The sequence below is a fragment of the Pipistrellus kuhlii genome, unplaced genomic scaffold (genome assembly GCF_014108245.1).
Source record: "Pipistrellus kuhlii isolate mPipKuh1 unplaced genomic scaffold, mPipKuh1.p scaffold_m20_p_2, whole genome shotgun sequence".
Taxonomy (NCBI): Eukaryota; Metazoa; Chordata; class Mammalia; order Chiroptera; family Vespertilionidae; genus Pipistrellus; species Pipistrellus kuhlii.
In genome coordinates this window covers 19289380-19314650 of record NW_023425515.1, presented here as the reverse complement: position 1 = coordinate 19314650, position 25271 = coordinate 19289380, and the positions used below count along the sequence as shown (strand labels likewise).

At 44.1% G+C, this 25271-nt stretch overlaps 1 protein-coding gene across 6 annotated transcripts in view; it reads right to left on the bottom strand.

The window, feature by feature from the left end:
• SCHIP1 (schwannomin interacting protein 1) overlaps window positions 1–25271 on the bottom strand; it is a 116370-nt gene that overhangs the window by 5141 nt on the left and 85958 nt on the right. For all 6 annotated transcript variants that reach the window (XM_036444577.2, XM_036444576.2, XM_045583640.1 and 3 more), the window contains 4 exons: window positions 7602–7719; window positions 6380–6577; window positions 5390–5513; window positions 2590–2683 (listed from right to left, as the gene is read on the bottom strand). In XM_036444577.2, the coding sequence (XP_036300470.1) occupies window positions 2590–2683; window positions 5390–5513; window positions 6380–6577; window positions 7602–7719 (534 nt within the window). The remainder of the gene's footprint in view (window positions 1–2589; window positions 2684–5389; window positions 5514–6379; window positions 6578–7601; window positions 7720–25271) is intronic.

Sequence of the window (25271 nt, the reverse complement as noted above, 5' to 3'; positions counted from 1 at the left end):
TTTCAGAGGGTTTACAGTCAGGCAGGGACAGACAGCCGGCGATGCAGCATGGATGACTAGTCTCCACGTGGGAGTATCCTACCCCGGTGGAGAGCCGGGGGGCCAGGGAGCACGTCTCCAAAGAGGCTTCATAAAACCAGTGGTCCTCATTCCGCTGAAATCATCTGGGGAGCTTTAAAAACTCCTAAAACCCCTAAATGCCACACCACATGATGGCTGAGACCCTGGCAGCCACACGTTAGGAAGGTCCCAGGGTTCCAGTGAGCAGCCGCATCTGGAAGCCCCACAGCCACACTCTTCGGCGGCTCGGATCTGACTGCAAAGCTCTGGGACTGCTACCGTGAGGGACGTTTAAGGACCCTCCCTTTTCCCCATCAGCACAGTTAAAACCCACCAGTCAGGCAGGGACATTAAACGTCTCCCTATTGACTCCAATTTAAAGGATGCCTCCACCACCTTTAACTTAGCGACTCCTCTCCTTTGCCCCGCTTCCCAGGATGACACCGTCTGAAAGGTAGATGCAAAAAAACACACACACTGCAATCCTAATAACTTAGCCCTTTGAGAGAAGGAGGTCCTCCCCAAGTCCTCCTTGCAACGAGTGAGGCCAATGCTGTATTGAGGGGCCGGGAAAAAGGCTCTGCTCCCACAGAATTTATCAGAGTTCACATACTTTTCAAAGATGCCGGTCCGGGTGTCTATTTCACTACTGGTTTCCCATAATCTTAATACTTGCATGCCCATTTCTTAGACTGACAAAAAGGGATGCACCTCATAGCTGTTGGTGCAGTGCCTGAATACATCTGTAGGTGGCAATACTATTACTGAGTGCTATTGCGGTTTGAGTGTTATTTCAGATGCAGGCAAATATGCTCAGAAGGTATGAGAAGGCCTTCTGGCTTTTTGTTTTGGTCTTTTTGTTAGGGATGAGGCAGTATACTATTTAAAGCCTACAAAACAGAGTGCTGCCCCTAGATAGGTCTTCAAAAAAAAAAAGCCTAAACAGAGTTCTGTGGCACTTATTTTGCCAGCTAGACTATTTAAAAAAAATATTTTTTTTTGATTTTTTTTTTTTAATAGGAAGGGACAGAGATAGAAAGCTAGAAACATCGATGAGAGAGAAACATCGATCAGCTGCCTCCTGCGCACCTCCCACTGGGGATGTGCTCGCAACCAATGTACGTGCCCTTGACCGGAATTGAACCCGGGACCCTTTAGTCTGCAGGCTGACACTCTATCCACTGAGCCAAACCGGTTTTGGCAACCCAGACTAATTCTATAGCACTTGCATTCAGAAAAATATTTTTCCCAGAGTGCCACACCAAGAAGGGGCCCTTGGGAGCATTCTGACCACATGTTTTCAAGCTCCTTTAGGATGGCGGTGGGTTGCGTGGCCAATGCCAATGTTATTGTGACAAGCAATGTTCTTTCTTTCCTCGGTGAGCCTTCTGCCCTCTGAATACCACTTCTGGGATTGATGGTAATCGTTGCCTTCTGGTTTAAAGACTTCAGATAAGCTGTCTATAAAAAGGTGCCTAAGTAAATGTGAGATACCAGGAATGCTTGAAGTATCTTGTGTACTTTCTATACTTACGATGACGAGCTTTTCCACAAGGAAAACTAACAAATGCAAGACCTTGGCCAGCATTAGCCTTGTTTCCTTGTCGCCTGGGGAAGGAGGCACTCTTTACCGCTTCACAGAGAGGCACTTGGCGCCAGGCCCGGCTAGAGACTCAAGTCCCGGAGTCTCTCCCCACCCCCGCCTCCCTTCCCCCGGTAAGAGCAATCTGGTGGCACTGGTACCGTGGAAGGATGCCAGTGCCCCTGCCTTCTGGACATAGCAAATGCGATCAAGAGTTGGGTCACAAAACAGCAAGTGCCATTTTGTGGCACCCACCCCATGGCGGCTCATCCGCTGGAAACTCGCCAGCCTGGAATGGCTTAGAGCAGTGGTTCTCAACCTTCCTTAATGCCTCGACCCTTTAATACAGTTCCTCATGTTGTAGTGACCCCCAACCATAAAATTACTTTCGTTGCTACTTCATAACTGTAATTTTGCTACTGTTAATGGATTGTAATGTAAATATCTGTGTTTTCCGACGGTCTTAGGCTCTATAGCAGCGGTGCACAACCTGTGGACCGCTAGCAGGGTCGCCTAAGACCATCGGAAAACACAGATATTTGCATTACGCTCCATTAACAGTAGCAAAATTACAGTTATGAAGTAGCAACGAAAGTAATTTTATGGTTGGGGGTCACCACAACATGAGGCACTGTATTAAAGGGTCGAGGCATCAGGAAGGTTGAGAACCACTGGCTTAGAGCCTACTCCCTGGGCCAGAACCGCTGACCGCCCTGGGTGTGTCCTACGACCATCCAGTGCCCTGGCGCCCATCACACCGGGAGGACAGCTGTGACAAGCAAAGCATTTGGAAAGGAGCAGCTCTGGCCACTTCCCCTCCATCTAACCAGCAGGGGTTAGGTGAGCAACCCACGGGAGGAAAAGAAGGAGTTCTCCAGAGCACGCTCTTGCCCTAACTCTTAAACTTCAGACCAGGGATTCTCTAGAAAGGGCGAAACATCACCAACCTGGTCAAGTCTTCGATGTCCACCAGCATGGCGTCCTGTTCTGTGTGCAGCTCATCTCGGATGAGCAGCAGCTGAACCAGCTCTTCATTCAAGCCTGGGGCAGAGAGAAGAGAGCACTTAAAAACAGGCAGGAGGCACCCAAGTAAGTCTGCATCCAGGTCAGAATGGGTAACGATTTCTGGGCACATGTATCACAGATCCATCCATCTGTCTGTCTGTCTATCTATCTATCTATCTATCTATCTATCTATCATCTATCTATATCATTTCTGTTAAAATTTAGAATTCTTATATGAGCTTCCCATAAGCTCAGGGGAAGCCATCAATTTGAGAACATGACTAATCTGTATAATTATAAGAGTGTTGGCAGGAAAGAAGTCAAGTACAAAGGATTTCCAAAAGCATTAACATTACAGTGGGAAAATTTTTTCACTGTTAGGGAAATAGCTTGTTAGAAAAAGCGAGGTTTTGTTTGAAAAACAAAACACAAAAACGTGAGCAAAAATGCCTGGGTTTTATTACATTTTCCGCTGCGCCTGCCACACTGAGAGTCGGAGCAGCCGCCGGGCCTGACTCGGTGCCCAGCGGGAGAGGATGGTGCCTCAGGGATGCTCCCGGCTTCCCGCAGCCCAGGAAGGAGCAGCTCTGTGTGCGGGCTGCGCCCGGAAAAGCATTATCGGAAAGCCAGGGCATAAGGCCCGAGGAAATAAGCCCCAAAGTCTCTGGACAACAGGTACCAAGGCAAATATTCCTCAGGGCTTATGCTGGGAATAAGATACACGGACACATTTCTCATCTTCCTGAAGTCAGTGCACGGGTCAATCTGGCTTCTGCCTCTGAAGGGGATGAACAAGCAAGGGGCTCTCTCTTGCGTTTTCCCCTCAGTTCAGCTAAGAATCAAAGCTTGTAAGTCTGGACACATGGACACAAGGGGAGAACAACTCATTTAGCGAGAGCGCTGGGCCAGGAAACCAAATAAAGGAAGTGGGTACTTAGCCAGGTCCCCCTGGGAAATGCTTTTAGAGATCCTGACTTCAAACGATGCATTTGTCTGCCTTTAGTTCACACTAGTTTCCAATTTTAAAAAGGAAGGAAGGGAAAGAACCATACTAAGAGGTCTAAAACATCATCTGCCTCCGAAAAGGATGAGACGGCAGCTTATTAGTATTTAAAAATCCAAGGAAGATGCTGCAGTAGTAAAATACCCCTTGACAGAGTACACTCCCAGTAATTTATGCAACTGAATTAAAAAGTAGAATTTTTAAAAGTCCATTGAATCTATAGTTCTTAATTAAAATGTTAAGCTCTTTCCCTCAATTTATTTTTTATTAAAAATATTTTTTACAATGAAAGAATTTTTATGTTGATATTATTGCCAAACCCTCATGACCCCCTTGTCCACCCTCACCTCCCTCAGCCTCCCCCACACTATTGTCCCTGTCCATGAGGCATGCATATATGTTCTTTAGCTAATCCCTTCACCTGCTTTATCCAGCCACCCTACCGCCCTCCCCTCTGGCTCCTGCCAGTCTGTGCCATGTAACCATTACCCACTTGTTCATTAGATTCTACATATTAGTAACATCAGTGGAATTTGTCTTTCTCTGACTGGCTTATTTTGCAGATAAAAAAATTCTTTCTCTCTTCTTGATTTTAAAACAATACTGAATGTATTAACTTGACACTGAAGATGTCCAATTCTTTCTAATTTTTCCAGTGTGTTCTCGGGGCAGGGTTTTATGCTCGTACACAGGACAGTGCCTGCATTGTGCAAAGGAATTTTTCCCCCCATATGAAGTTTTTAACTGTTTATTATGGGAAACTCCAAACTGATACAAAAGCAAAGAGCATAGTTTAAGAATGCCCCATGCGTCCATCTAGCTTCAACTAGCCAATATTGCCTCATCTCTCTCCCTTTCTCCTAGTGAACTGCTTTAAAACAAATTCCAGACATCTTATTATTTCCTCTTAGTGCTTCAGTATATATTTCTAAAACTGGGGCTCTTTGTAAAAAAAAAATAAATAAATAAATAAATAAAATTAGCATAATCACAATATCTTCATTGTATATGAATAAATACATCTTTAATAAAACATTTAGTCAGGGTTCAATTTTCCCACTTAGCTCCTAAAAATGCTTTTTATAGTTAGTTTGTCTGAATGCATTTGGTTGGCATCTCTCTCAGGTGGCTTTATCTGTAAGTGCCACCAGATGTTCCAGAGGATTCGTGAGTCCATCTGGCCTAACCACTCTGCCCAGGAGGGCATGCTCTCTCTTCACTGGGCCAAGCAACTGACCTTCTCTGCACCTCAAGTCAGTGCGAGCCAGTGCCACTCACTCGCTACCCCTCCCCACTGCAGTTATTCTGGGGGAAACGGGCCCACATTTGATCACCCTGAATTTTCACATATTCTTACCACCTGGAGTACCGCAAATAAGTCGACTTTGATTTGATGACCCAAAATGAATGTTGAGGATATCATTTATAGCAAATGAGCTGTAACTACTAGATTGTATTCTAGAAACAGGTGTTGTTAGCCAGATACATGCCAAGTGCTTGCAATTTAAAATAAATAATAAGGAAAAATTCGTAAAATTTCTGAATATTTCTAATTAATGAAAGAGAGAGAGAGAAAGACACACACACACACACACACACACACACACGAACAAACTTGCAGGCACACCCACAGGAGGAGCCCAATGAAATGCCATAGAAAGGATCTAAGTTGAGGAAGTGGTGCTGTCCCATTGCAGTTCCCACTTGTCATTCCATTTCCAAGCACACCTTACACTTACTTTCTATCTGAGAATGGAGATCATTGACTATCACTTGTAGCTGCCCAATAGTCATGCCCCTCAGGTCAGCGGGCTTTAAACTCCTCTTCATCAAGCATTCGCTTATATGAGGCATGTGTGGCAGCTGCGGAGACAGAAGGAAAAGATGGATGTGTGAACAGAGCAGCAAGTACACTGAACCCAAGACCCAGTTTTCCCCATAAAGACCGCCCCTCTCATTCACCCATTTCAAGTTCTGGGCTTTAGAAGCTTTCCCAGTCTAACTTTCTCCAACCATCTTAGGTACACACTACAATGTCTAAAACACTATCAGCATCAAAATGCTATCCTACTCAGACCAAAAGTTTTCTGGCTCTGACACAGGCTGTGACAACCGCAGTCCATTACTCTATACACTAGTGAATTACCGGGGAGCTCAATATTGATGACATGAATGCAATCAATAATATCAGCCATGTATTAATTCATACCATGCCACAAGCACTGTGCTACGTGCTCTGACATAAGCTATTGTTTATACCCATTTAATAGATGAGGAAGCTGAGTGTTATGTAAGCTGACCAGAGCCCCACAGCAGGTCAGTGGCAGAGAAAGATTTAAACTCCGAAGTGCTGGGCTCTTGTCCACTAAGCTACACTGTCTTTGTTGAAAGGTGGGACTGAGAGCATGGCAGTAGAGTCTGCCACAACCAATGGGTTCTTAAACTGAAACTGCTTTAAAGGAATTTAAATAGTCCCATGACAGCTAATATTGTCCCTAACACACACAGTAGATCTGATTTTCAAGAGCAAAGTTTTCTTTTGTGAAATCTGCTGCTTATGCGTCGTTCAGTGATGCGGCAGAAAGGAAAAAGAAACAAACTTAAATATTTCTCAATGGCAGCATTTCTTACAGACTGCCTTGGAGAACCCCAAGTTTGCATAACTCTGGTCGAGGAGCGGGGCAGCGCCAACCCTCTGCAGCCACCGGGACTCAGAGTTTGCTACTTACTAGGTCAGCGACGGGAGACTTTTTCCTGTTCTGTTTTTCCACTTCTACTTGCATTTTGGCCATGGGTTTGGCCATGGCCAGGGCCATTTTGGCTTCAGCTTGCAACTTCTTTTGCCTGGTGAGGAAATCCATATCATCTAGGGATTCAGATTCCTCTTCAGTAGTGTCTCTATCGGAATAGGAAGAGCTCTGTTTGCTCTGCGGAGGGAAAAAGAGCAGCCCTGAGCTTTGGGTGACGGGTAGCATCTGGGGAGAAGGGCCAGAGCACCCCTGAGTCCTCCCGAGAACCCCCTCTATCCATTCAGCTTGAGCCACACGATTTGATCTGTACCAGTCTCAAGTAAAAAGGCACTTTATTGCCTCAGTGTCAATACCAGACTGTGATTTTAGCATAAAGAGTAACAGAATCCTATATAATAAAGACATCATTATATGCTAATTAGGCTGGACAGCAGAATGACCATCCGGATGACCTTCTGGATGAAGCCGGGCTATGAGGGCCGGCCAAGGCAGCTGGGGCTGCGGGGGTCAAGCCCCGTGCACAAATTTTGTGCATCAGGCCTCTAGTAAATAAACAGTAGGAGGAACAGATTTATGATACACTTGAGACATTTCTTCGATTTGGTCTCAAAAGACACAGCAACATATTTAACCCAGAGCGAAGACAGCGTGTTGCTCTCAGGAGTTGGACAGGGTCTCAGGTACCCAGGGACCAACACGGGTTCCTTGGTAAGAAAACATGATTGGCTGGTGAGAAAAGAGATGCACAGACCTCACTGAGTGGCGAGAATCCCAGCAACACGCTCCCATGATCAGAAGGTAGTCTTCATGGTACGTGTGCAAGGAATGAGTAAGGAGTACGACTCACACTTCATCCTGCTGTTTTCCCTGAGCATCATCACCTCTAGGCATCAGCTTTCCCCGGGGCCCTGCCGCCCATCCTTTTAAAACGTGTCCTACTGGTGCTTTGGGCTTATATACTTCTACACTTAGGGGGGAAGGATTGGTATGTAGCATACTGTTCTTTAAATTTTTTTAGGACACGTGCAATTTCTTTTATGATTTAATATGAAAGTAGTTGCTGCTAACTTGAACAGAGCTTATGTAGCGCTGCTGTATCGCAGGTTTGGGTTTCCAATCACTGTCCCATCCTGGGAGCATGCTACGTCAGGAAATGCCAGCACAGCACACACACTGAGCTTCGGTGGCAGCTCTGACTCACCATGGGCGACAAGGGGGTGTCCAGGCTGGTTTCAGTCTTGCTGTCATCCGCATCGCTGTCCTTGTCACTGCCGCTGTCGTTGACAAAGCAGATCTGCAGGTTCATCCCACTCTGCAGGCTGGGCAGAAGCAGACAGGACACCAATTCACTCAGCTATGTGCCATCTGGGCGCACCCAATAGAACTGTCTGGCTTTGCTAATAAAAAGCAGGACTATGTATTCTTCACATGGAGAAGTGGGTGACTGATAAGACTCTGGATTCCTCAGCAATAACATACCAGAGGATATTAATGATCCCTTGATAACTTGATAACTTGGTTAAGTGATAAAATTACAACTTTTACTAATGCCATATTACTTTTTTTCACACTCATTTCACATTAGGTGAAAAATAATTTAGGCCGCATATTAGAGCCCCCAGCACAATACCAAACACACAGTTGGTGCCCAATAAATATGTGTGAGTCACTGAGTTTATTCCCGTTGACGAAAATGATGGGGTCCTCGGCCACATGGTGTCATCTAGTGTCTTGCCCCCTGGGGACAGTCCAAGGACGCTCTCCAAGCCAGCACCCCGGCCTCAGTTCTCTGAAGACTCCTTTCTTCCTCAGCTAGACTGAAGAGGGCCAACTGAAGGAAAGTTTTAGTGAAGGCAATTGCCAAAAGCCAACCAAGGGATCTCACTTCTGTCATTAGAACACACACTGCAGTTCACCCTAAAGGTCAGTGGAGGAAAAAGGAGGACTATGTAATACTTTCAACAATAAAGATTTAAAAAACAAACAAAAAACCCCACCTGGTTCACCCTAGAGCCGTGGTCGGCAAACTGCGGCTCTCGAGCTGAATGCGGCTCTTTGGCCCCTTGAGTGTGGCTCTTCCACAAAATACCACAGCCTTGGTGAGTCTATTTTGAAGAAGTGGCATTAGAAGAAGTTTAAGTTTAAAAAATTTGGCTCTCAAAAGAGATTTCAATCGTTGTACTGTTGACATTTGGGTGTGTTGACTAATGATTTTGCCAACTGCTGGCCTAGGGGAATGTAAGGAACCCCAAACTCAGGCAGAAGCACAACCTGGGACCCAGTGGGGCTCCGCAGCCGCCTTGTGCTCTCAGCAGCGCAGGGGGGGCACTTTGGGAGCTCCCGAGGCTCCAGGCGTGGAGGTGGTGGAGATGGGGTCACAGAGGGTCACCCCGCTGTGGGTCTGCTATACCCCAGGCCAGACAGGGAATCCAGTTCTTTGTCCTAACCTCTCTTGAAGTGGGACACATTTCACTGCTGTCTGGCGATGGGGAATTTTTTTTTAAAGAAGTCATTTTCTTAGCATCCCTAGTAGCCAGGTCTGTGTGTAAGAGAAGAGAAAGAAAAGGCAAACGGGGACCTCTCGGTTGCCAGGATCGAGGGCTTATCTAAACCAACATCACTACTTCACAGGGACAAGGCAAAGAACCACTGGCCTGATGGACATTTGTATTTGATTTTTTATAAATACCAGTGGGTAGGGATGTTTAGTACACACTGCTCAGATGACTCTATAAAGTGCTTCTTTGAAAAATGATACAGAATCCAGAGACAGAAATTTACTGATTTAACAAGGCACCACCCTTGTTATATGTCTGTACTGCCACCTATTGTTCGCTTCCATCAATAGTAAAAGTCCCAGCTTATTTCCCCAGTAGGCGGGGCCTGTTCCCTTCCTCTTCCTGTGCTGCCAAGGAGAGCCAGGCCCGGGCTGGGCACAGGAGCCAGCAGGTGCTAGGTGCTGTGTGATCAGCTCAGGGTGCTTGGGTTCTGAATCCTCACTTGTCTGCGTAGGAACATTACTCTATGACCCTCGGTTTCCTCATCTGTAAAATGGGGTGAATAAGTCCGTGTCTTGTAGGAAGAATGAAGAGTTAGCTGAGAGCTGGGCACAAGGCAGGTGCTCTGTGCATGTTAACTACCCTCCTTCCTGTTCTGTCTGGAAGCCCAGAGGAACACAGAATTTTAAAAGTGGGGTGACTTTGCAAAGGGCCCTCTAAAGTCTCTTACTGAAACACCTCGCCTGAAGGCAGCTGCACTTCTATGGCCCCGGGATTTGTCTCCTTTAACTTTCTTCTAGAAAACTTTTGATTCCATATAAATCAAGTTTTAAAATTTATTGTCTATAGTTGGTAAAAACAAACAAACAAAAAAAACACGCCCAAATATCAACCCATTTTTAATAAAACCCAAGATGTATGGATTGGAAGATAATGGGAAATAAAATAGCAAATTAAAACAAACATTTAAAAGTTAAAAAAAATTAAATTAAATTAAACCTAATTTGAATCTAAGATTAGATAACACTTTCTATTTATTGAATAGCTAAAGTTTTGAAAAGAAGCATCTGGCCACGGGATACTCAGATTATAAAAATATAAAACAACCCAGAATAAATTTGCAAAATAATATTGAAAACATCTATCTATCTATCTATCTATCTATTCTGAAGAAAGTTGATCATAAATTCCATTGTTCTGCCTCCAAACTGAACTTTGTGCTAGGATCAACTCAGACCTAAATCAACCATCCCACACAGCATTTCTAACTCAAGAAAGGCAAGGGGTAAAAGGAGGGGAGGGGGGAAGGATTTAGCAGTCAGAGCAAAATGAAAAAGCACCTCAGGTAGAAATTCAGAAAATCGCCTTAGTACCATATTATCTCCATGGGAAACCGAACAGAGCTTCTTACAGGGTGAGCCTTATAATTCCTCATAGCAGTAATCACCAAGAATGTTCCTCTCAGGAAAAGGAAATTATGTGACATAACAGCTAATGGTTCAGAGGGGATTTCTGTAAAGATGTCTTAAAACGAACTCAAGTTTCAAAAAGGATTTGCTCGCCTTTAGCCTTAAAGCAGGTTTTAAGATGAAGGGGGTTCTGGGGAAATCCAACCACAGTCCCAGGCCGCGGCCAGGCTGTGGGTGAGCAGGGCCACCCACCCGGTGCTGCTGAAGGCCTCTGTGTCCAGGGTCAAGTTCGATAACCCCTGTCCTGGCCCCAGCCAGCCTGGGGAGGCATGGCTCATGCCTGCACCCTGGGGTCCCTGCTCTCCATCCCTCACATCGCAGGGCCTCCATCCAGCCTCACCCACAACCAGGCTCCACTGTCTTCAAAACCCAAGCTGCGAGGACTCTAATCTGCCTGGATCTCTCAAGCACAGTCTGAGGTGGGAACAAAACACAGCTCATCCTGCTAATTAGGGATGTGATTTAGGGTGTCCACGCTGAGGCTGCTTGATGTTTCAAGTGGCATTTGGCAGAGCACTGCCTGCAAGGCTGCCTGACTGCTGCCCCGCCTGTGGATGTTCCTTCTGAAGGATCTGCGTCCTGGTTCTCCCGGAAACCTCCTCTCCTCATGCACCACGAGGTCGTGGAAAACCACACTACTGACCAGAGCTCCCAACAGGGGGCCGAGAGCATCTGGAGAGAGCGTGTTCTGGACGGGGACCGCTCTCAAAGACGAAGGGATGAAGACTGTGCGCAGAAGTGGCTCTCGGAGCCACAGTGCCTCGGTGGGGAGTGTGAAGGCACTTATCCAGTGGAGAGACTGTTCAGCACCCACATCTGCTTGGCCTTTCCTGAGAGGAGGAGGGCTACTTGGAAAGTGCTTGTGCTGACTTCCAACCACCGCTACCAGGGAGATTACAAAAACATGCACAAAATGGGGAGGATGGTAGAGATGAGAAGTTCTCAACTACTAAGAGAATGCTTCAGAAACCTAGCCAATGGTCACAGGATTTGGAATAAAGACGATGCTTCCCCCCTCCGCTCCCGCCCCCCCCCCCCCCCCCAAAAAAAAAAATGCAAGGACAAGACCAGTTTATTTTCCTGTGACAAACAATGCAATGGTCCTAAAGTTTGCCGAATTGTGAGTTGGGCCTCGGTCCCTGGCCTTGGGTGTGGTGACTGGGACTGGGCGTCTGCAGCCAGCTCTGAACCCCAGAACTATTTGGTGTTTTTCTGATTTTAGAAATAGGAATCTGCCGGGACCGGCATGGCCACCGGCATTTTCATATATTTAAAATTCTTGGGCTTTGCCCCCTACACGACCCTTCTGTTAACTTCACATGGCTGGACAACCAACCACCTGTGGACTACAGGCAAGGTAACACCTTCTCAGAGAAGCCAACCTCCCTGCCCCGGAACTCTGACAGCCCAATTATAAACACGGTCCCAGCTCCTCCCCTCCGTAACAGGACTCTGCGGCTCCTCCCAGGCTCGGCTCCTGACTTGTGTTGGCCCACAAAATGCAGAGGAAGGGGCTTCGTCCTGGCTCCAAGCCTCCCTTCTCAGGGGACCCCGCCCCGCGTCCAGGCGAACCTGCTGGTAGATGAGTGACTTTGCAGCACAGAGTTCAATCAGCAGCTGTCCCAACTGAGCCTGGGGACACAGGACAGAGCTCAGCTCAGAGCAGTAGAGGCATCTCACCAACCCATAGCTGACTGCAGACACACGACTAAGCCCAGGCGAGCCCAGCTCTGAACAGCAGAGCTGCTCAGCTGACCTACTAGCATAAAGGCTCATAAGCCACTGATGTGGGTGGTTTATTACGTACCGTCACTGCCATCACTGTGGCAACAGATAACTGGGTGCAAGGTCACAAAGCAAGAGACTGCAAGCTGGACCTCTGGTTTTGGAACCCAATGGCTTTTCCTCCATATTACACTTGACCTTAGGTTTGGATTTATTAGACCCTGACTGTGACAGCCATGTAATTTTAAAGGGCAAATACCTCCTATAGTTGTTTATACTTTCAAGGCAATTGTACAGTTTCCTAAAGAACAGAGTGAGAGGGAACTTCCCACGTGCCTATGGATCTCAAACATGCCTTGCTCATTATATGTCCACAACCAGAGTGAGTAAGAACCATGGGCCCTGCTGTGCCATTCATTACTCAACATTCTCAACTGGTTTGTGGATGGGCAGTCAAAATATATTATTTCCATTTAGTTTAATGGATCTCTGATGCATTATTCAAAGACTTTACACATAATGAATAATCACCTACATTATTATAGCCCATCTTTTCCTCTTTCATGAGAATTTCAGAAGGGAGGAACATAAAATGTAGGTTGTAATTATCCAAGGGTAGCTGTAAACACATTTCGTTTTTCTAAGGATTTGAAAAAGGGACGTAAAAACAACTGAGCTCTGGACAAGTTCTACATGTACCACGTGTGATGGTATCTTTGTGCACTGTGCTGAGGTGGGTTGATAAATTATAAAATACTTTCCTCATCCCCCAGACCCTGCATCTTCCTCTTCTTTTTTTTATTTTTTATTAACTGTTCCATGTTGATTTTTTATAATTACAGCAATAGAAATACCTACTTACTATTTCTTAAAAAAAAAAAAAAAAGGCAAAGATTTTGCTTCCTGACATTTGTTATTGTCAAAATACAGCATTTCTTATTTTACTTTAGTGGGATTGTGTGAACTTTCTTTGCTACAGACTGTGTGATGCATATTATGATACTCTGACTTTTAGAAAAGGAGTGGAAGTCATATAACAGGTGAGAATATTGCTGGTCCAACACATATCATCACACACACACAAAAGACCTGTCAGCGATTTTTCTAACTACGCCAGAGAGAAAGGGATGTTTAACTGTTCATCCACTCATTCATTTGATGATCAGGAATGACATCTCTGCGAGCGCCGTGGTGCCAATAGTGTGGCATCGCTGCTGTCCCTTTTGCCCAGGGCACACATACACTTCCTAGTTTGTTACAGTCCCACCCATGGCCTTTGTCTAGGCTACTCGACTCATTTATATTTATTGCTGGCCCCTGAAGGCATTTTATAGTTCACGACCCCTATTGTAAGTGGATGTACAATAGTAGTTGAACCAAGAACAACATAAACTAGGTCTTCTAACAGGTACTGAATCATTAGATGGTTGAATCATTACATCATTACATCACTATGTACAACTGCAAGTGTGGAATATACAGGGCATTGGAAGAGAACCAAAACAAACAAACAAACAAAAAAAAAACCCAACACAAACCCTATCTATAAATACAATATAAAAGCCTAATATGCTAAGTGTCTGATCATTCATTTGATGTCGCTATGATGCACACTGACCACCAGGGGGCAGATGCTCCAACGGGTAGGTTAGCTTGCTGCTGGGGTCTGGCCAACTGGGCAAGAGAGGATGGACATGCCTGGAGACCTCCTGTGGTCCCTCCCCGGCCCTGATCGTGCCTGGGGTCCCTCGGCCTGGACTGTGCCCTCTTGCAATTTGGGACCCCTTGGGGGATGTCAGAGAGCCGATTTCAGCCTAATCCCCACAGGCCAGGTCAAGGGACCCCACCCATAAACAAATTCGTGCACTGGGCCAGTTTCGCCCGATCCATGAAGCCAAGACTAGGGCCTCTAGTCTTATACACTGAGTGGCCAGATTATTATGATCACTGAATGCATAATAATCTGGCCACTCAGTGTGTGTGTGTGTGTGTGTGTGTGTGTGTGTGTATGTGTATTAGAGGCCCGGTGCATGAATTTGTGAATGGGTGGGGTCCGGCCAGCCTGGCCAGGATGAGGGAACATGGGCGGTTGGCTGGCCTGCTTGCTGGTCAAACTCCTGGTCGATGAGACAATTTGCATATTAGCCTTTTATTATATAGGAATATACACAGAGCGGCCAGATTATTATGCGTTCAGAGATCATAACAGGCTGTTATCTACTGCAGCAGGTCCAAGGAGAGAAAGGGGTTGAGACTAGGCTGGAAGGATGTCAATAGTTGAATCAAAGAGCCCATCCTTCCTCCAACAGGCTCTCCTACCACCCAGCAGTATATATGAGAAAAGACATACTTCAGTAACCTAGACATGCATTAATAGGGAATTAACCAAGAAGAGTGAACAAGCAGGAAAATGCAGAAGAAAGGAGGGCCTGGTGAAGGGCGTGGAGGGAATAAATGCAGGGGAGGGATGGAAAGCTGACCCTCCAGCAGTTATGAGCCCAGAGATGTGAAGGGTGGTTCCAAACCATGTGCTAAAGAGGACTGCGGGGAAGGGGGACGTTTCCCTCTTTGTGGCCCGTCCTGACCCCTCCTGACCCATATCTAACAGGGCTCAGGCTTCCTCAGCAGAAGCTGAGAGGTAGCTGTGAAGGTGCGGACAGATGGGTGAAAGGCCCTCTCTGGGTGTCACTGGCTTTTCTGGTGGAGCACCCGCTCCTAACCTCTTTTCCAGAGAACTATAAATACCGAATTCCTCAGGCAGCTGCGGGTCCTGATTCCACACCAGTGTCTGGTTTCTTCACTCATGACCATTTACACTTAATTAAATTTGGAATTATAGGATCTTAATGTTAGAAAAATGCATTTCACCACAACTGTTCTTTAGGATTGGCTGAAGACCAGAACGAGGCTCCTCCTAGTCACCAAATGTGGTCTAATCTCATCCTAATGAAAGCCTAATGATTCCTAAGCAGCCTGCATTCTGAAATAAAAAGAGTGACCATTTTTGAGCATCTACTGCATGCTAGGTACTTTATAGTTACCTCTGATCCTCAGACATACATAAAATAATATTCTGACCTCCATTTTACATACGAGAAAACTAAGGCCCAGAGGTTAAATTATACAGGGTCACTTTAAGAAGAATACAATAAATTTATGAATGGAAGAAAAAAAAAAGAAGATGAAAAAAATAAAGCAAAATAAAAATGAAACAAACAAACAAACAAACAAAAAAAACTGAACCAACTCCAATGTCTAAGAGATGAATTAAGTATATTTTGATGAAATATATGAAATCTATATGATAGTAGAAAGTTGTGCATATGGGCAAATGTTCATGATATATTGAAAAACAGCCTAAACAGTAGGGTGTAATAGGATTTCAACTTTGTAAACAAAAATATGGAGATATATGCACCAAACAGTAAATATACCTAGGATTTTTTTGGTCAGAGTAATTGAATAGACTTTACATTTTTCTCTTTTGAGTGCTTCTGAGTTGCCATGTGGGCATTTCGCAGGAATTAAAAAGGAGATGGAGAGAAAAATGGGCGAGTTGATGAGTGCTTATGTGCTGGAGAAAAGGTGAGTGGGATTCAGTGTTTGACAGCTGGGAGAGGTTGGCAGGGAGTCTGACTCAGACGGTGGCTTTGCAGGGACCATGACTCACACAGATGAGTCAGGCTGGGTTTTTGCTTTTGACAGGGTGCTGGGTGGTAGGAGAGCCTGTTGGAGGAAGGATGGGCTCTTTGATTCAACTATTGACATCCTTCCAGCCTAGTCTCAACCCCTTTCTCTCCTTGGACCTGCTGCAGTAGATAACAGCCTCTGGAACAATCGACATGCATTGAACTGTGTGTATTGTGAAAGCCTGCCTATGTATTCCGCTCAGCCCAGACAGAGATTGAACTTCTATCTGCCCGACTTGCTGCTGACTTTCAGCAGCTCACCCCTTCTAGTCCTGGGATAACATTCCCGTGGTCGGGTCAACATTATGGCAGCTGCAGAGTCAGTGCTTGGGTTTTTAAAAAAATGTATTTTATTGATTTTTTTTTTTACAGAGAAGAAGGGAGAGGAATAGAGAGCTAGAAACATTGATGAGAGAGAAACATTGTCCAGCTGCCTCCTGCATACCCCCTACTAGGGATGTGCCCCCAACCAATGTAATATGCCCCTGACCGGAATAGAACCTGGGACTCTTCGGTCTGCAGACCGATGCTCCATCCCCTGAGCCAAACTGGTTTGGGCAAGTGCCTGGGTTTTGTGAAAATGGCAAAGTCCCTTAATCTCATGAATGTTGAATCACTGCCTTTACCACTTTTTATTTTCATGTGTAAGGAAATGCTGGGGCTGCCATTTAGGCTTGGTTGCACAGTAAGCTTTATCTCAAAGGTGTTCTCATTCATGATTTAATTCATGGTCACTCGGATTCTATGCAGCCATGGCAAAGAATGCAATAGATGTGCTGAACCGTCTGGGCCCTGTGAAGCGCGGCTATGCGAATCTTGCCATCTTTAAAATCAGGATGCGCCTCACGATCTTGGCCACCCAGCCAGCTGGTGGCAGTTCTGCTCGACTGAACTGTAACCCGGTCGGCCAACAAGGCAGTTAAAGACCAGTGAGGTGGAGGCGGCCCTGGGACTGAATCATTCCTGTCCTCTGATGAGAACAACGAAGACCCAGCATCATAACCTGCCGACTGGGGACAGTGGCTCAGAAGGTGATGCGGACAACTCTGAGGGAATGGGCTTACACAGACAACTGGACTCTGAATGTGAAAGGGTTTTGGAAAAACTCAACCAACAGATTTCACTTTTTCTTCTTCTTCTTCTTTTTTTTTTTTGCATGCACAAAGACATGTATATCTAAAGAAGTGTATATCCAAATAAGTCTGAAAGGACTCTTTCAACAACTAAAATGAAAATTCTTAAGTGTGAAGAGGCATGTCATCATTTTATTGGCAGTGGTTTTCTGAAATAGCTTCCACGGGTTTTTAATGCCTGTGACAATCTGAGTGACAGTAGATTGTCATTCTGAGGGGCACAGAAGGTTCGATAGGATCGAACAAAGAGGCTGTGTTCAACCCCTAGAGGACAGCTCACCCGAAGGCAGTGAGGGTGTTTTCTGGTGGCAGCGAATGCTCTTGGAAGCTCTCAAAGGAGCCCCGGCTTCACATGAGCTGCGTGTGTCCAGACACGTGTCCAAGGGGAGTGCGAATAGCGGTAATAAAGTCGTGACAACTTGTCAAAGATGATGCACCAGTGAAAAATCATCCCCAGAAGCTCTTTTAATTAAACATTCGGCTGTCCGCTGGAGCCATTTTAAAATATAAACCCCAGCCCCGTGGCCTTTTTCTTCCTGCTTCCCACCTTTTGCAATAGACAGTGACTTCTCATTGGTGATTAAAAAAAATTCATAAGACAGGGTGCAGCTGGTTATGCCTCTAGCAAGATGTCAAATTTCGCTTGCACAAAATTAATTGCACCTAATTATACGGGGGTCATTGGCATTATTATAAAGCACGGCTATTTATTAGACAAAGAAAATTTCTCAAATACCAATTTGCTTTTCTTTCAGGTTTGTGAAAGAGAAGAATTGCTGACATAATTAAATTTGTTTTGCCATTTTAATCTTATTGATCCACAGAAGATCCACTTCAAATCTTGCTTCACTTATAAAACTGTGTAACATTTTAGAATACGAGAGGTAATACTTAGAGGAGAACATAAAAAAATGGTAGGTTTTTCTGTAGATTACCTGATGACTTTTTGACTAATAAAGAATTTATAAACTTCCCATTTGCAGAGATGCATACCTTGGAATTACTAACACAAAGGGTTTCTAAGCTAATTATTAGTACATATGTATGAGATCAACAGGAAATTTAAAACAGGCTGCATGCAGTAAATAGGTTGGCACAGTATGTACTTATTACTGCAAGAAAGATGTCACGGAAAGCAAATGTCATTGCTTTGAAAGAGGACCACCTCTTTCCTCACCCATGTTAGGTATATTTGACGCTTCTGGTCACTTCTTCCAGGAAGTTATGCAAACATTATTACCATTAGAGACAGAAGAATGATTCACTTTCCTGGCAAAATGATGCTGGTTTGACCTGGGATTCCATGGCAAATTATACAGATTCCCAGTTCCTCACAGTCAAATCTAATTTGCTTAAAGGCTCTCTAGATCGATGCTACCAGTCCAATGGATACCACTCCGTAGGCCCGTGGTTGGCAAACTGTGGTTTGTGAGTCACATGTGGCTCTTTGGCCCCTTGAATGTGGCCCTTCCACAAAATACCACGGCTGGGGTGAGTCTATTTTGAAGAAGTGGCGTTAGAAGAAATTTAAGTTTAAACATTTGGCTCTCAAAAGAAATTTGAATCGTTGATATTTGGCTCTGTTGACTAATGAATTTGCCGACCGCTGCCCTAGGCTATGATGCTCACCCCAATCTGGGGCCTAACCCAAATACCAAAGGACGTGTGGGTACCTACTATTGGTCTTGTCCCAGCCACACATCAGGAACGGAATGCATTTTGATTTGGGGGATGTTGGATTGGTTGAAATAAAGAAACAGTAATTATTATTCAAACCAGCTGCTCAAAAGCTCTCTGGGGAATTTCTGCTTTTCACAACATTCACAATATTTGCAGAGAAGAGTATGACCTAGTCTAGGCTGACACCACATGCTTTATGAAAAAGACTGTATGAGATTGCACTTATGTTTATATGCATGTAAATGAGACCTTATCTTGGGGTAAAATAGGAAGAGGGGGAAGGCAAAGCCAGGTTATTGTGCAGTTCCTCTGCGAAAAGGAGCAGGCGGAAGGCGGGAGTTTTCTCCACAATGCCAATCAGGCTGTAATGCCCGAACAGTGCAGGGTTTCCTGGGTGTCTCTCACTAACGACCACTCTGTCTTGTGCTCCCACAGCAGCCAAGCCAGGTTCCATCCCTTTTATAACATGCAGCTCTGTAAACCCAGACTCCAAATTATAATGCCCATCAAGATGAATGTGGCCAATGAAAATGTTTTATAGGACATTATTATACTCCTCATAAAAAGAATATTTATTTTTTAAGACTGTAATTGTACCTAATATTTCTTAGAAACCTTTTTTTTTTTTTTTTTTTTTCCCCTCTCAAATACAGGTTATTCATTTTTCTCATTCCCTTTTAAGCTTTTAAAAGCTTTTTTGCTGGGACATTTTTAAATAGAAAAAAATGACAAAGGTCAGACAGTCTCAGCGTGAAAGGCTGATTATGCGTGGATGAGCAAATTTTGAAGGAAAAAAATGGCACTTCTTATATTTGTCACATTTCAGTATGAGTCAAATTTAATTAGTTGAGTTATGAATCGGTATCAAAAATTCTTTTGCTACAGTATTAGGCATGAAATATCTTTATGGGATTACTGTAAGCCTAGCTTACATTTAACAGCTTGTCACTCTTTTAAAAAGTGCTTTAGGAGATACAGCAATTAGAAAAACTCAGCAGGGACAACCGAGAAGGACTTATACTCACAGGAGCAGCTTAAGCACACCTTCCCGGAAGACCTCACACTGCTTCATAATTGCTCACATAATGTGTGTATAAAGTTAATTTTTACAGGTAAGTGCGCATCCTTTAAAATACACAGACAGGCCAAAACCGGTTTGGCTCAGTGGTAGAGTGTCGGTCTGCGGACTGAAAGGTCACAGGTTCGATTCCGGTCAAGGGCATGTACTTTGGTTGCGGGCACATCCCCGGTGAGGCGTGTGCAAGAGGCAGCTGGTCAATGTTTCTCTCTCATCGACGTTTCTAGCTCTCTGTCTCTCTTCCTTCCTCTCTGTAAAAAATCAATAAAATATATTAAAAATAATAATTAAAAATAAAATAAAATACAGACAGTACTCCATTACTCTGCCAAATATCCCACATATTTGAGTAACCGGGAAGTTATGCCAGTCCTGCTGACATGTACACATAAGGAGCTGATTGACATTGAAATTGGGTCTCAAAAGAACTGGTGGCCCAGAAAGAAGCTCACTATAGGCTGATTCATATGCCTTTCAGCATAACGATTATTGCTTGTCTCATTTTTTATTCTTATAAGTATATTTCAGTAGGACATGATCTCACTCATCTAGGGGAAATGGTGAACAACATAGACTGATGAACAAGAACAGACCCAGAGATAAGGAGCCATAGGTCAGACTGTTGGACCTCAAAGGGAGGGTGGGGATAAAAGAGAGAGATCAACAAAGGACTTATGTGCACACATATGAGCCTAACCAGTGGTCAAGGACAGTGGTCAAGCTCAATTTCACAATGGGGGCATGAAGAGGGGGATTGGAATGGGGGGTTGAGGACAAATATGTAATACCTTAATCAATAAAGAATTAAAAAAAAAAAGTAAGTGCAGAACTTTTTAATTGTTTGGCCAATTAATTTTTAGTCCTCAGCCTCATTTAAAATTGAGGACTGAGCTCTTCAGAGCAGTACATTCGTATAAGACTTATCTAGTTCTGATCACTTAACTAACTCAACACATGTGAGCACTATGGTGACCTCAAAGGCCTAACAACCCTCAAATGCTCTTGTTAAGTAAGAGGTGAGGTATTTCTAGCTCAGTGAAGAATTTCAGGGACCGTGATCCATTAGGAAAAAACTAATTCTAACAGGGATGGGGAGTATGAGTTACACAAATGCAACTGAACATTTCCTAGGGCTTTTCTCCTACATTATTACCGATGAGGGGGAATGTCAGTCAGTCTTTGCAGACTTTAAACTTATAGCTTTAATAAAGAGATATTTCTTAGAAACATTAAGTGTCATGATTAATCATCATCCCAAGGGGTATCCAAGAAGTCGTCGTGTTCTCGCAGAGGATGATCTCATCCCAGCGTGTGCGGATAAAAACGTCTGAGAGAACAGGATAAAAATAATCTTCCTTATGGCGAGTCAACAAGTGTAGCTTGTTCTGAGCTGCTGTGAAGTACACGTGTTTCGATATCTGTGTCTCCAAAGGGGGTAGATGACTCAGTGATTTCCAAGGTTTGCTCTGCCAGAGGGTTTCAGGTGGGCTCTGGGGGCTTGCAGGGGAGGGGTGGCGAGGGGCACTGAAGGGAAGGCGGCGGCCGGGGGTGGGGTGGGGGGGTGTAGTGGCACTTTTCAGGCAGGGTTATCCCAGTCCTTCTCCTTCAGTCCTCCTGAGCCAGAGGAGGACTGCCTTGTTTTACACACAGGGTTTCTGTTCAGGGTTTTATTGGAGGAGATATTTCTTTTATCATTTCACTTACCGTATTTTCCGGCGTATAAGACGACCCCCCTAATTTTACAGTTAAAACATAGGTTTAGGCCTATATTCGCTGTATCAGACTACCCCCCACTTCCGAGGCAACACCAGTTCTTTTTTTAATAGACCGCCTCTCTGACTCTGGCCAATCTGAGCAGGCTTTTTTTCGTTTCAAAAGTCGTTTTATACTTCGGAAAATACGGTATATGTGGAATCTAAGGAAAATAAACAAATAAAATAGAAACAGACTCGAGATACAGAGAACAGATGACAGTTGATAGAAGGAAGGAGGGCTGGGAGACTGGACGAAAAAGGCGAAGGAATTAAGAGGTACAAATTGGTAGTTACAGAACAGTCACAGAGATGTAAATCACAGCATAGGGAATATAGCAAGTAATCTATACCAATAAAAGGGTAATATGCTAATTAGACCGGGAGACCTTCCAGGAGGCCTTCCAGACGTTCTTCCAGACAAAGCCATGGTGGTGGGGCTGAGGCAGAAGTGGTTAGGGTTGATCAGGCCAAGGGGGAGAGAAGTTGGGGATGAGCAGGCTGGCAGGGGGGGAGGCAGGGGGCAAGTAGGCTGGCAGGGAGTACAGTTGGGGATGAACAGATCAGTGGAGGGGGCAGTTGGGAGTGATCAGGCCGGCAAGGGGGAGGGCAGTTGGGAGCAATCAGGCCGGCAAATGGGGGGGTGGAGGTGAGGGGGAGGGGGGAAGTTGGGGGAGAGCAAGCAGGCAGGCAGGCAGGCGAGCGGTTAGGAGCCAGCAGTCCTGGATTGCAAATCAGACATCCCCTGAGGGGTTCTAGATTGGAGAGGGTAAAGGCCAGGCTAAGGGACACTCCTCTCCCCCGCCCCACCCCAAATGCACAAATTTCATGTACTGCGTCACTAGTATTATAATAATTATGCATGGCGTTAGGTGGGTACTGGAGATATTTGGGGGGCCAACTCTGTAAAGTACAGGACTGACTAACCACTATGCTGTACATCTGAAACTGATGCAGAATAATACTGATAATACTGAATGTAAACCATAATTAAAAAATAAAATAAAAACCTTCATGAGACTTCTATTTAAACATGGCATACTGAACACAGCTATTTAATCTCTCCTCTGAAACCCTACTACTATAATGATAAAGGAAGAAAAAAAGGTATAAACCTACACAAAGAAAATGAAAGAGATGATAATAGCACACAAGAGAGTTTGAAAAAATCTGGGAGATAAAATGTAGATGGATGAGAGGTATTTGACAACACCTGACAGGACTATCTAGACCCTCTACACTTGCTCTGTTTGTATCATATCCAGAAACCTGATTTATTACAGACTTTAAAAAAAATTAACACTTTCAACTTTTGGTATGACGTTTGGACACTGGGGTAGAAGAAGATTTTTTTAAATATATATATTAGACATAGAAAAGCTTGACTCTAAAAGAAAAGTTTGATAAAAATTTACTATATTGAAATTAAGAACTTGTAGTCATAAAAGATATATTGAAGAATGAAAAAGATAAGCTACAACCTGAGAGGATATTCTTGCAATACCTACAACGTAATAAGGATTAGTATTATGATTACACAACTTTGATAAATTAATTTTAAAAAGCACAGAGAATCCAGTAAGGCCCACATAGACATTTTGCAGAAGAGGAAACAGGATGTCTAATAAACACAATGAAATAGTATATTATATCCATTGAATTAATAAAAGCTTAAAAGAAATTGGCAATATCAAGTGTTAGAAAAGTTATGGATCCACAGGCTCTCTGAGACATTGCTGGTAGGCATGGAACTTGTTGCAACCATTTTGGAAATCAGATTGGCATTATTGTCTAAATGTGAGCAATCATGCATTTTCCTAGCAATTCCACTCTTAGGTATACACCAAAGAGAAACTCCTGCACACTGACAGGAAGAGACACGTACAAGCACATTTATAAGCAGCATTGTTTACAAGAGTGAAACCTTTGGAACAATCCAATACCCATCATCAGAAAAGTGGCAGAAGAAACTGATTATATTCACACAGTGGAATATGATATAACAGTTGAAATCACAGATCAGCCAAAAGAAAAATGGGGCAATTTTAAATTCAGGACAAACAACATAATTTTTCAAGTAATCATAGATTAGCATATGGCTCAGTATGAATAATACATGAACTTAATAAAGTCAACATTGAATAGTTATGTGACCTCAAATGGTGAAATGGCCATGAAGAGAACAGGGTTTGGGATATACTAGTATAAATGTAGCTGTGAGGGGGCAATAAAAGAGAGGTAAGTCCCAAATTCCCACAGTAGGTGGTCAAAAGATGGTTATTTAAAAGAAATCATTAAGAAGATAATCATTTTACTCAGAGATATGCAGGTAAATTCCAGAAAAACAAAGAGTTGGAAAATTTCTGGAGAGTGGGACAAGGATAGAGAGGGCTGTTACTTTTATTTAGTGTTATTATACGCCTTGTAGTTTTCATTGATTCTATTTCATTTTCACAGCCATATATATGTATGCATGCGTGTATGCATGTATATGTCTATATCTGTCTATCGAACTAACTTTCATCTAAAAAAACAAGAATCTCCCATTTGGACCCGATAGATCTGACATTGCAGAGAAATGGAGTTTCCAGAAGAAAACTTCTTGGCATTTTGGGGAACATCAGAGAGCAGTAGCAGAAATCCATTAAAACTAAGCCAGTCAATGAAAGAAAAACACCACATGATCTCATTCATTTATGGATAATAAGGAACATTATAAACTGATGAACAAAAAGATAGATACAGAGACAGTAAAGCAACAAACAGACTGTCAAATTACAGCGGGGAGGGTAGGGAGATATGGGGGAGATAAGAGATCAACCAAAGGCCTTGTATGCATGCATATAAGCATAACCAATGGACGAAAAACTCTGGGGAGGGAGGGCATGTATGGGAGTGAGGGTGGGATGGGGATTGGTAAGGTATGTACACATATAATACCTTAATAAAAAAAAAGTAAATAAAAAAAATAAAATAAAACTTACGGTCCAATCCCCTCATTTTACGAAAATGAAACTAAGGCATGATAACACCAAGTCTCAAAATTAGAAGCTCAACTAAGACTAATCCTCAAGTCTCCAGGTGCCCAGGCCTGAGCTCTCCCTGCCGCATCCCACCGTGGGGGGAACAGGTGTCTCTGCAGCAAAGGGAAAGGCTCTGGAAAGGCACATGAAAAGCGTGGGAATGAGGAAGGGGTGCCTCAACTCTGCATGGCCAAACGGCAGCCCCTTCCCTGACGGGCTAACTCACTTGTAGGGGCCCTAAACATGCCTATATGTGACCATGTGTGTGCTCTCTGATTCTTGCTGATTGACTAGTGGGTGAGTCTAAGAATCAGATTGAAATACAAGGCGTAATGAGAGCCAGAGAGATATAAATAGATATGAGGGTGTCTAAAATTCCAGGCTTCAGATGAAGGATAGAGTGAAAACCCATTGGGTGAATGAGTGTGCAACTGCCATCATGTGTCTCCCACACCTGGCCTAACATGGTGAAATTATCTAGTATTTATACAGAGAGCATTTCCTCTTAGCGCAAAGGAAGACGCAGGCATTCCAACCAGAAATAGCCATCTGAGGAGGCATCAAGAGAACACTGATGGGTCTTCAGTCACTACCACCTTTATTAAACCAAAGTTCTGAGTGTTTTAACCACTCGAATATCTATACTTGTAACAGTTAATTTTTGAGATTGTCTATATCCTCCCGTAGCAAAGTGTCACCAATGGATGGGCAGTCTGCACATCAGCTGGGAGCTTGTTAGAAACAGCATCTTGAGCCCCATCCAGGCCTAGCGACTCAGAACGGGCACAAGCATTTTAACAAAATCCCCAGGGTTTTCACATGCAC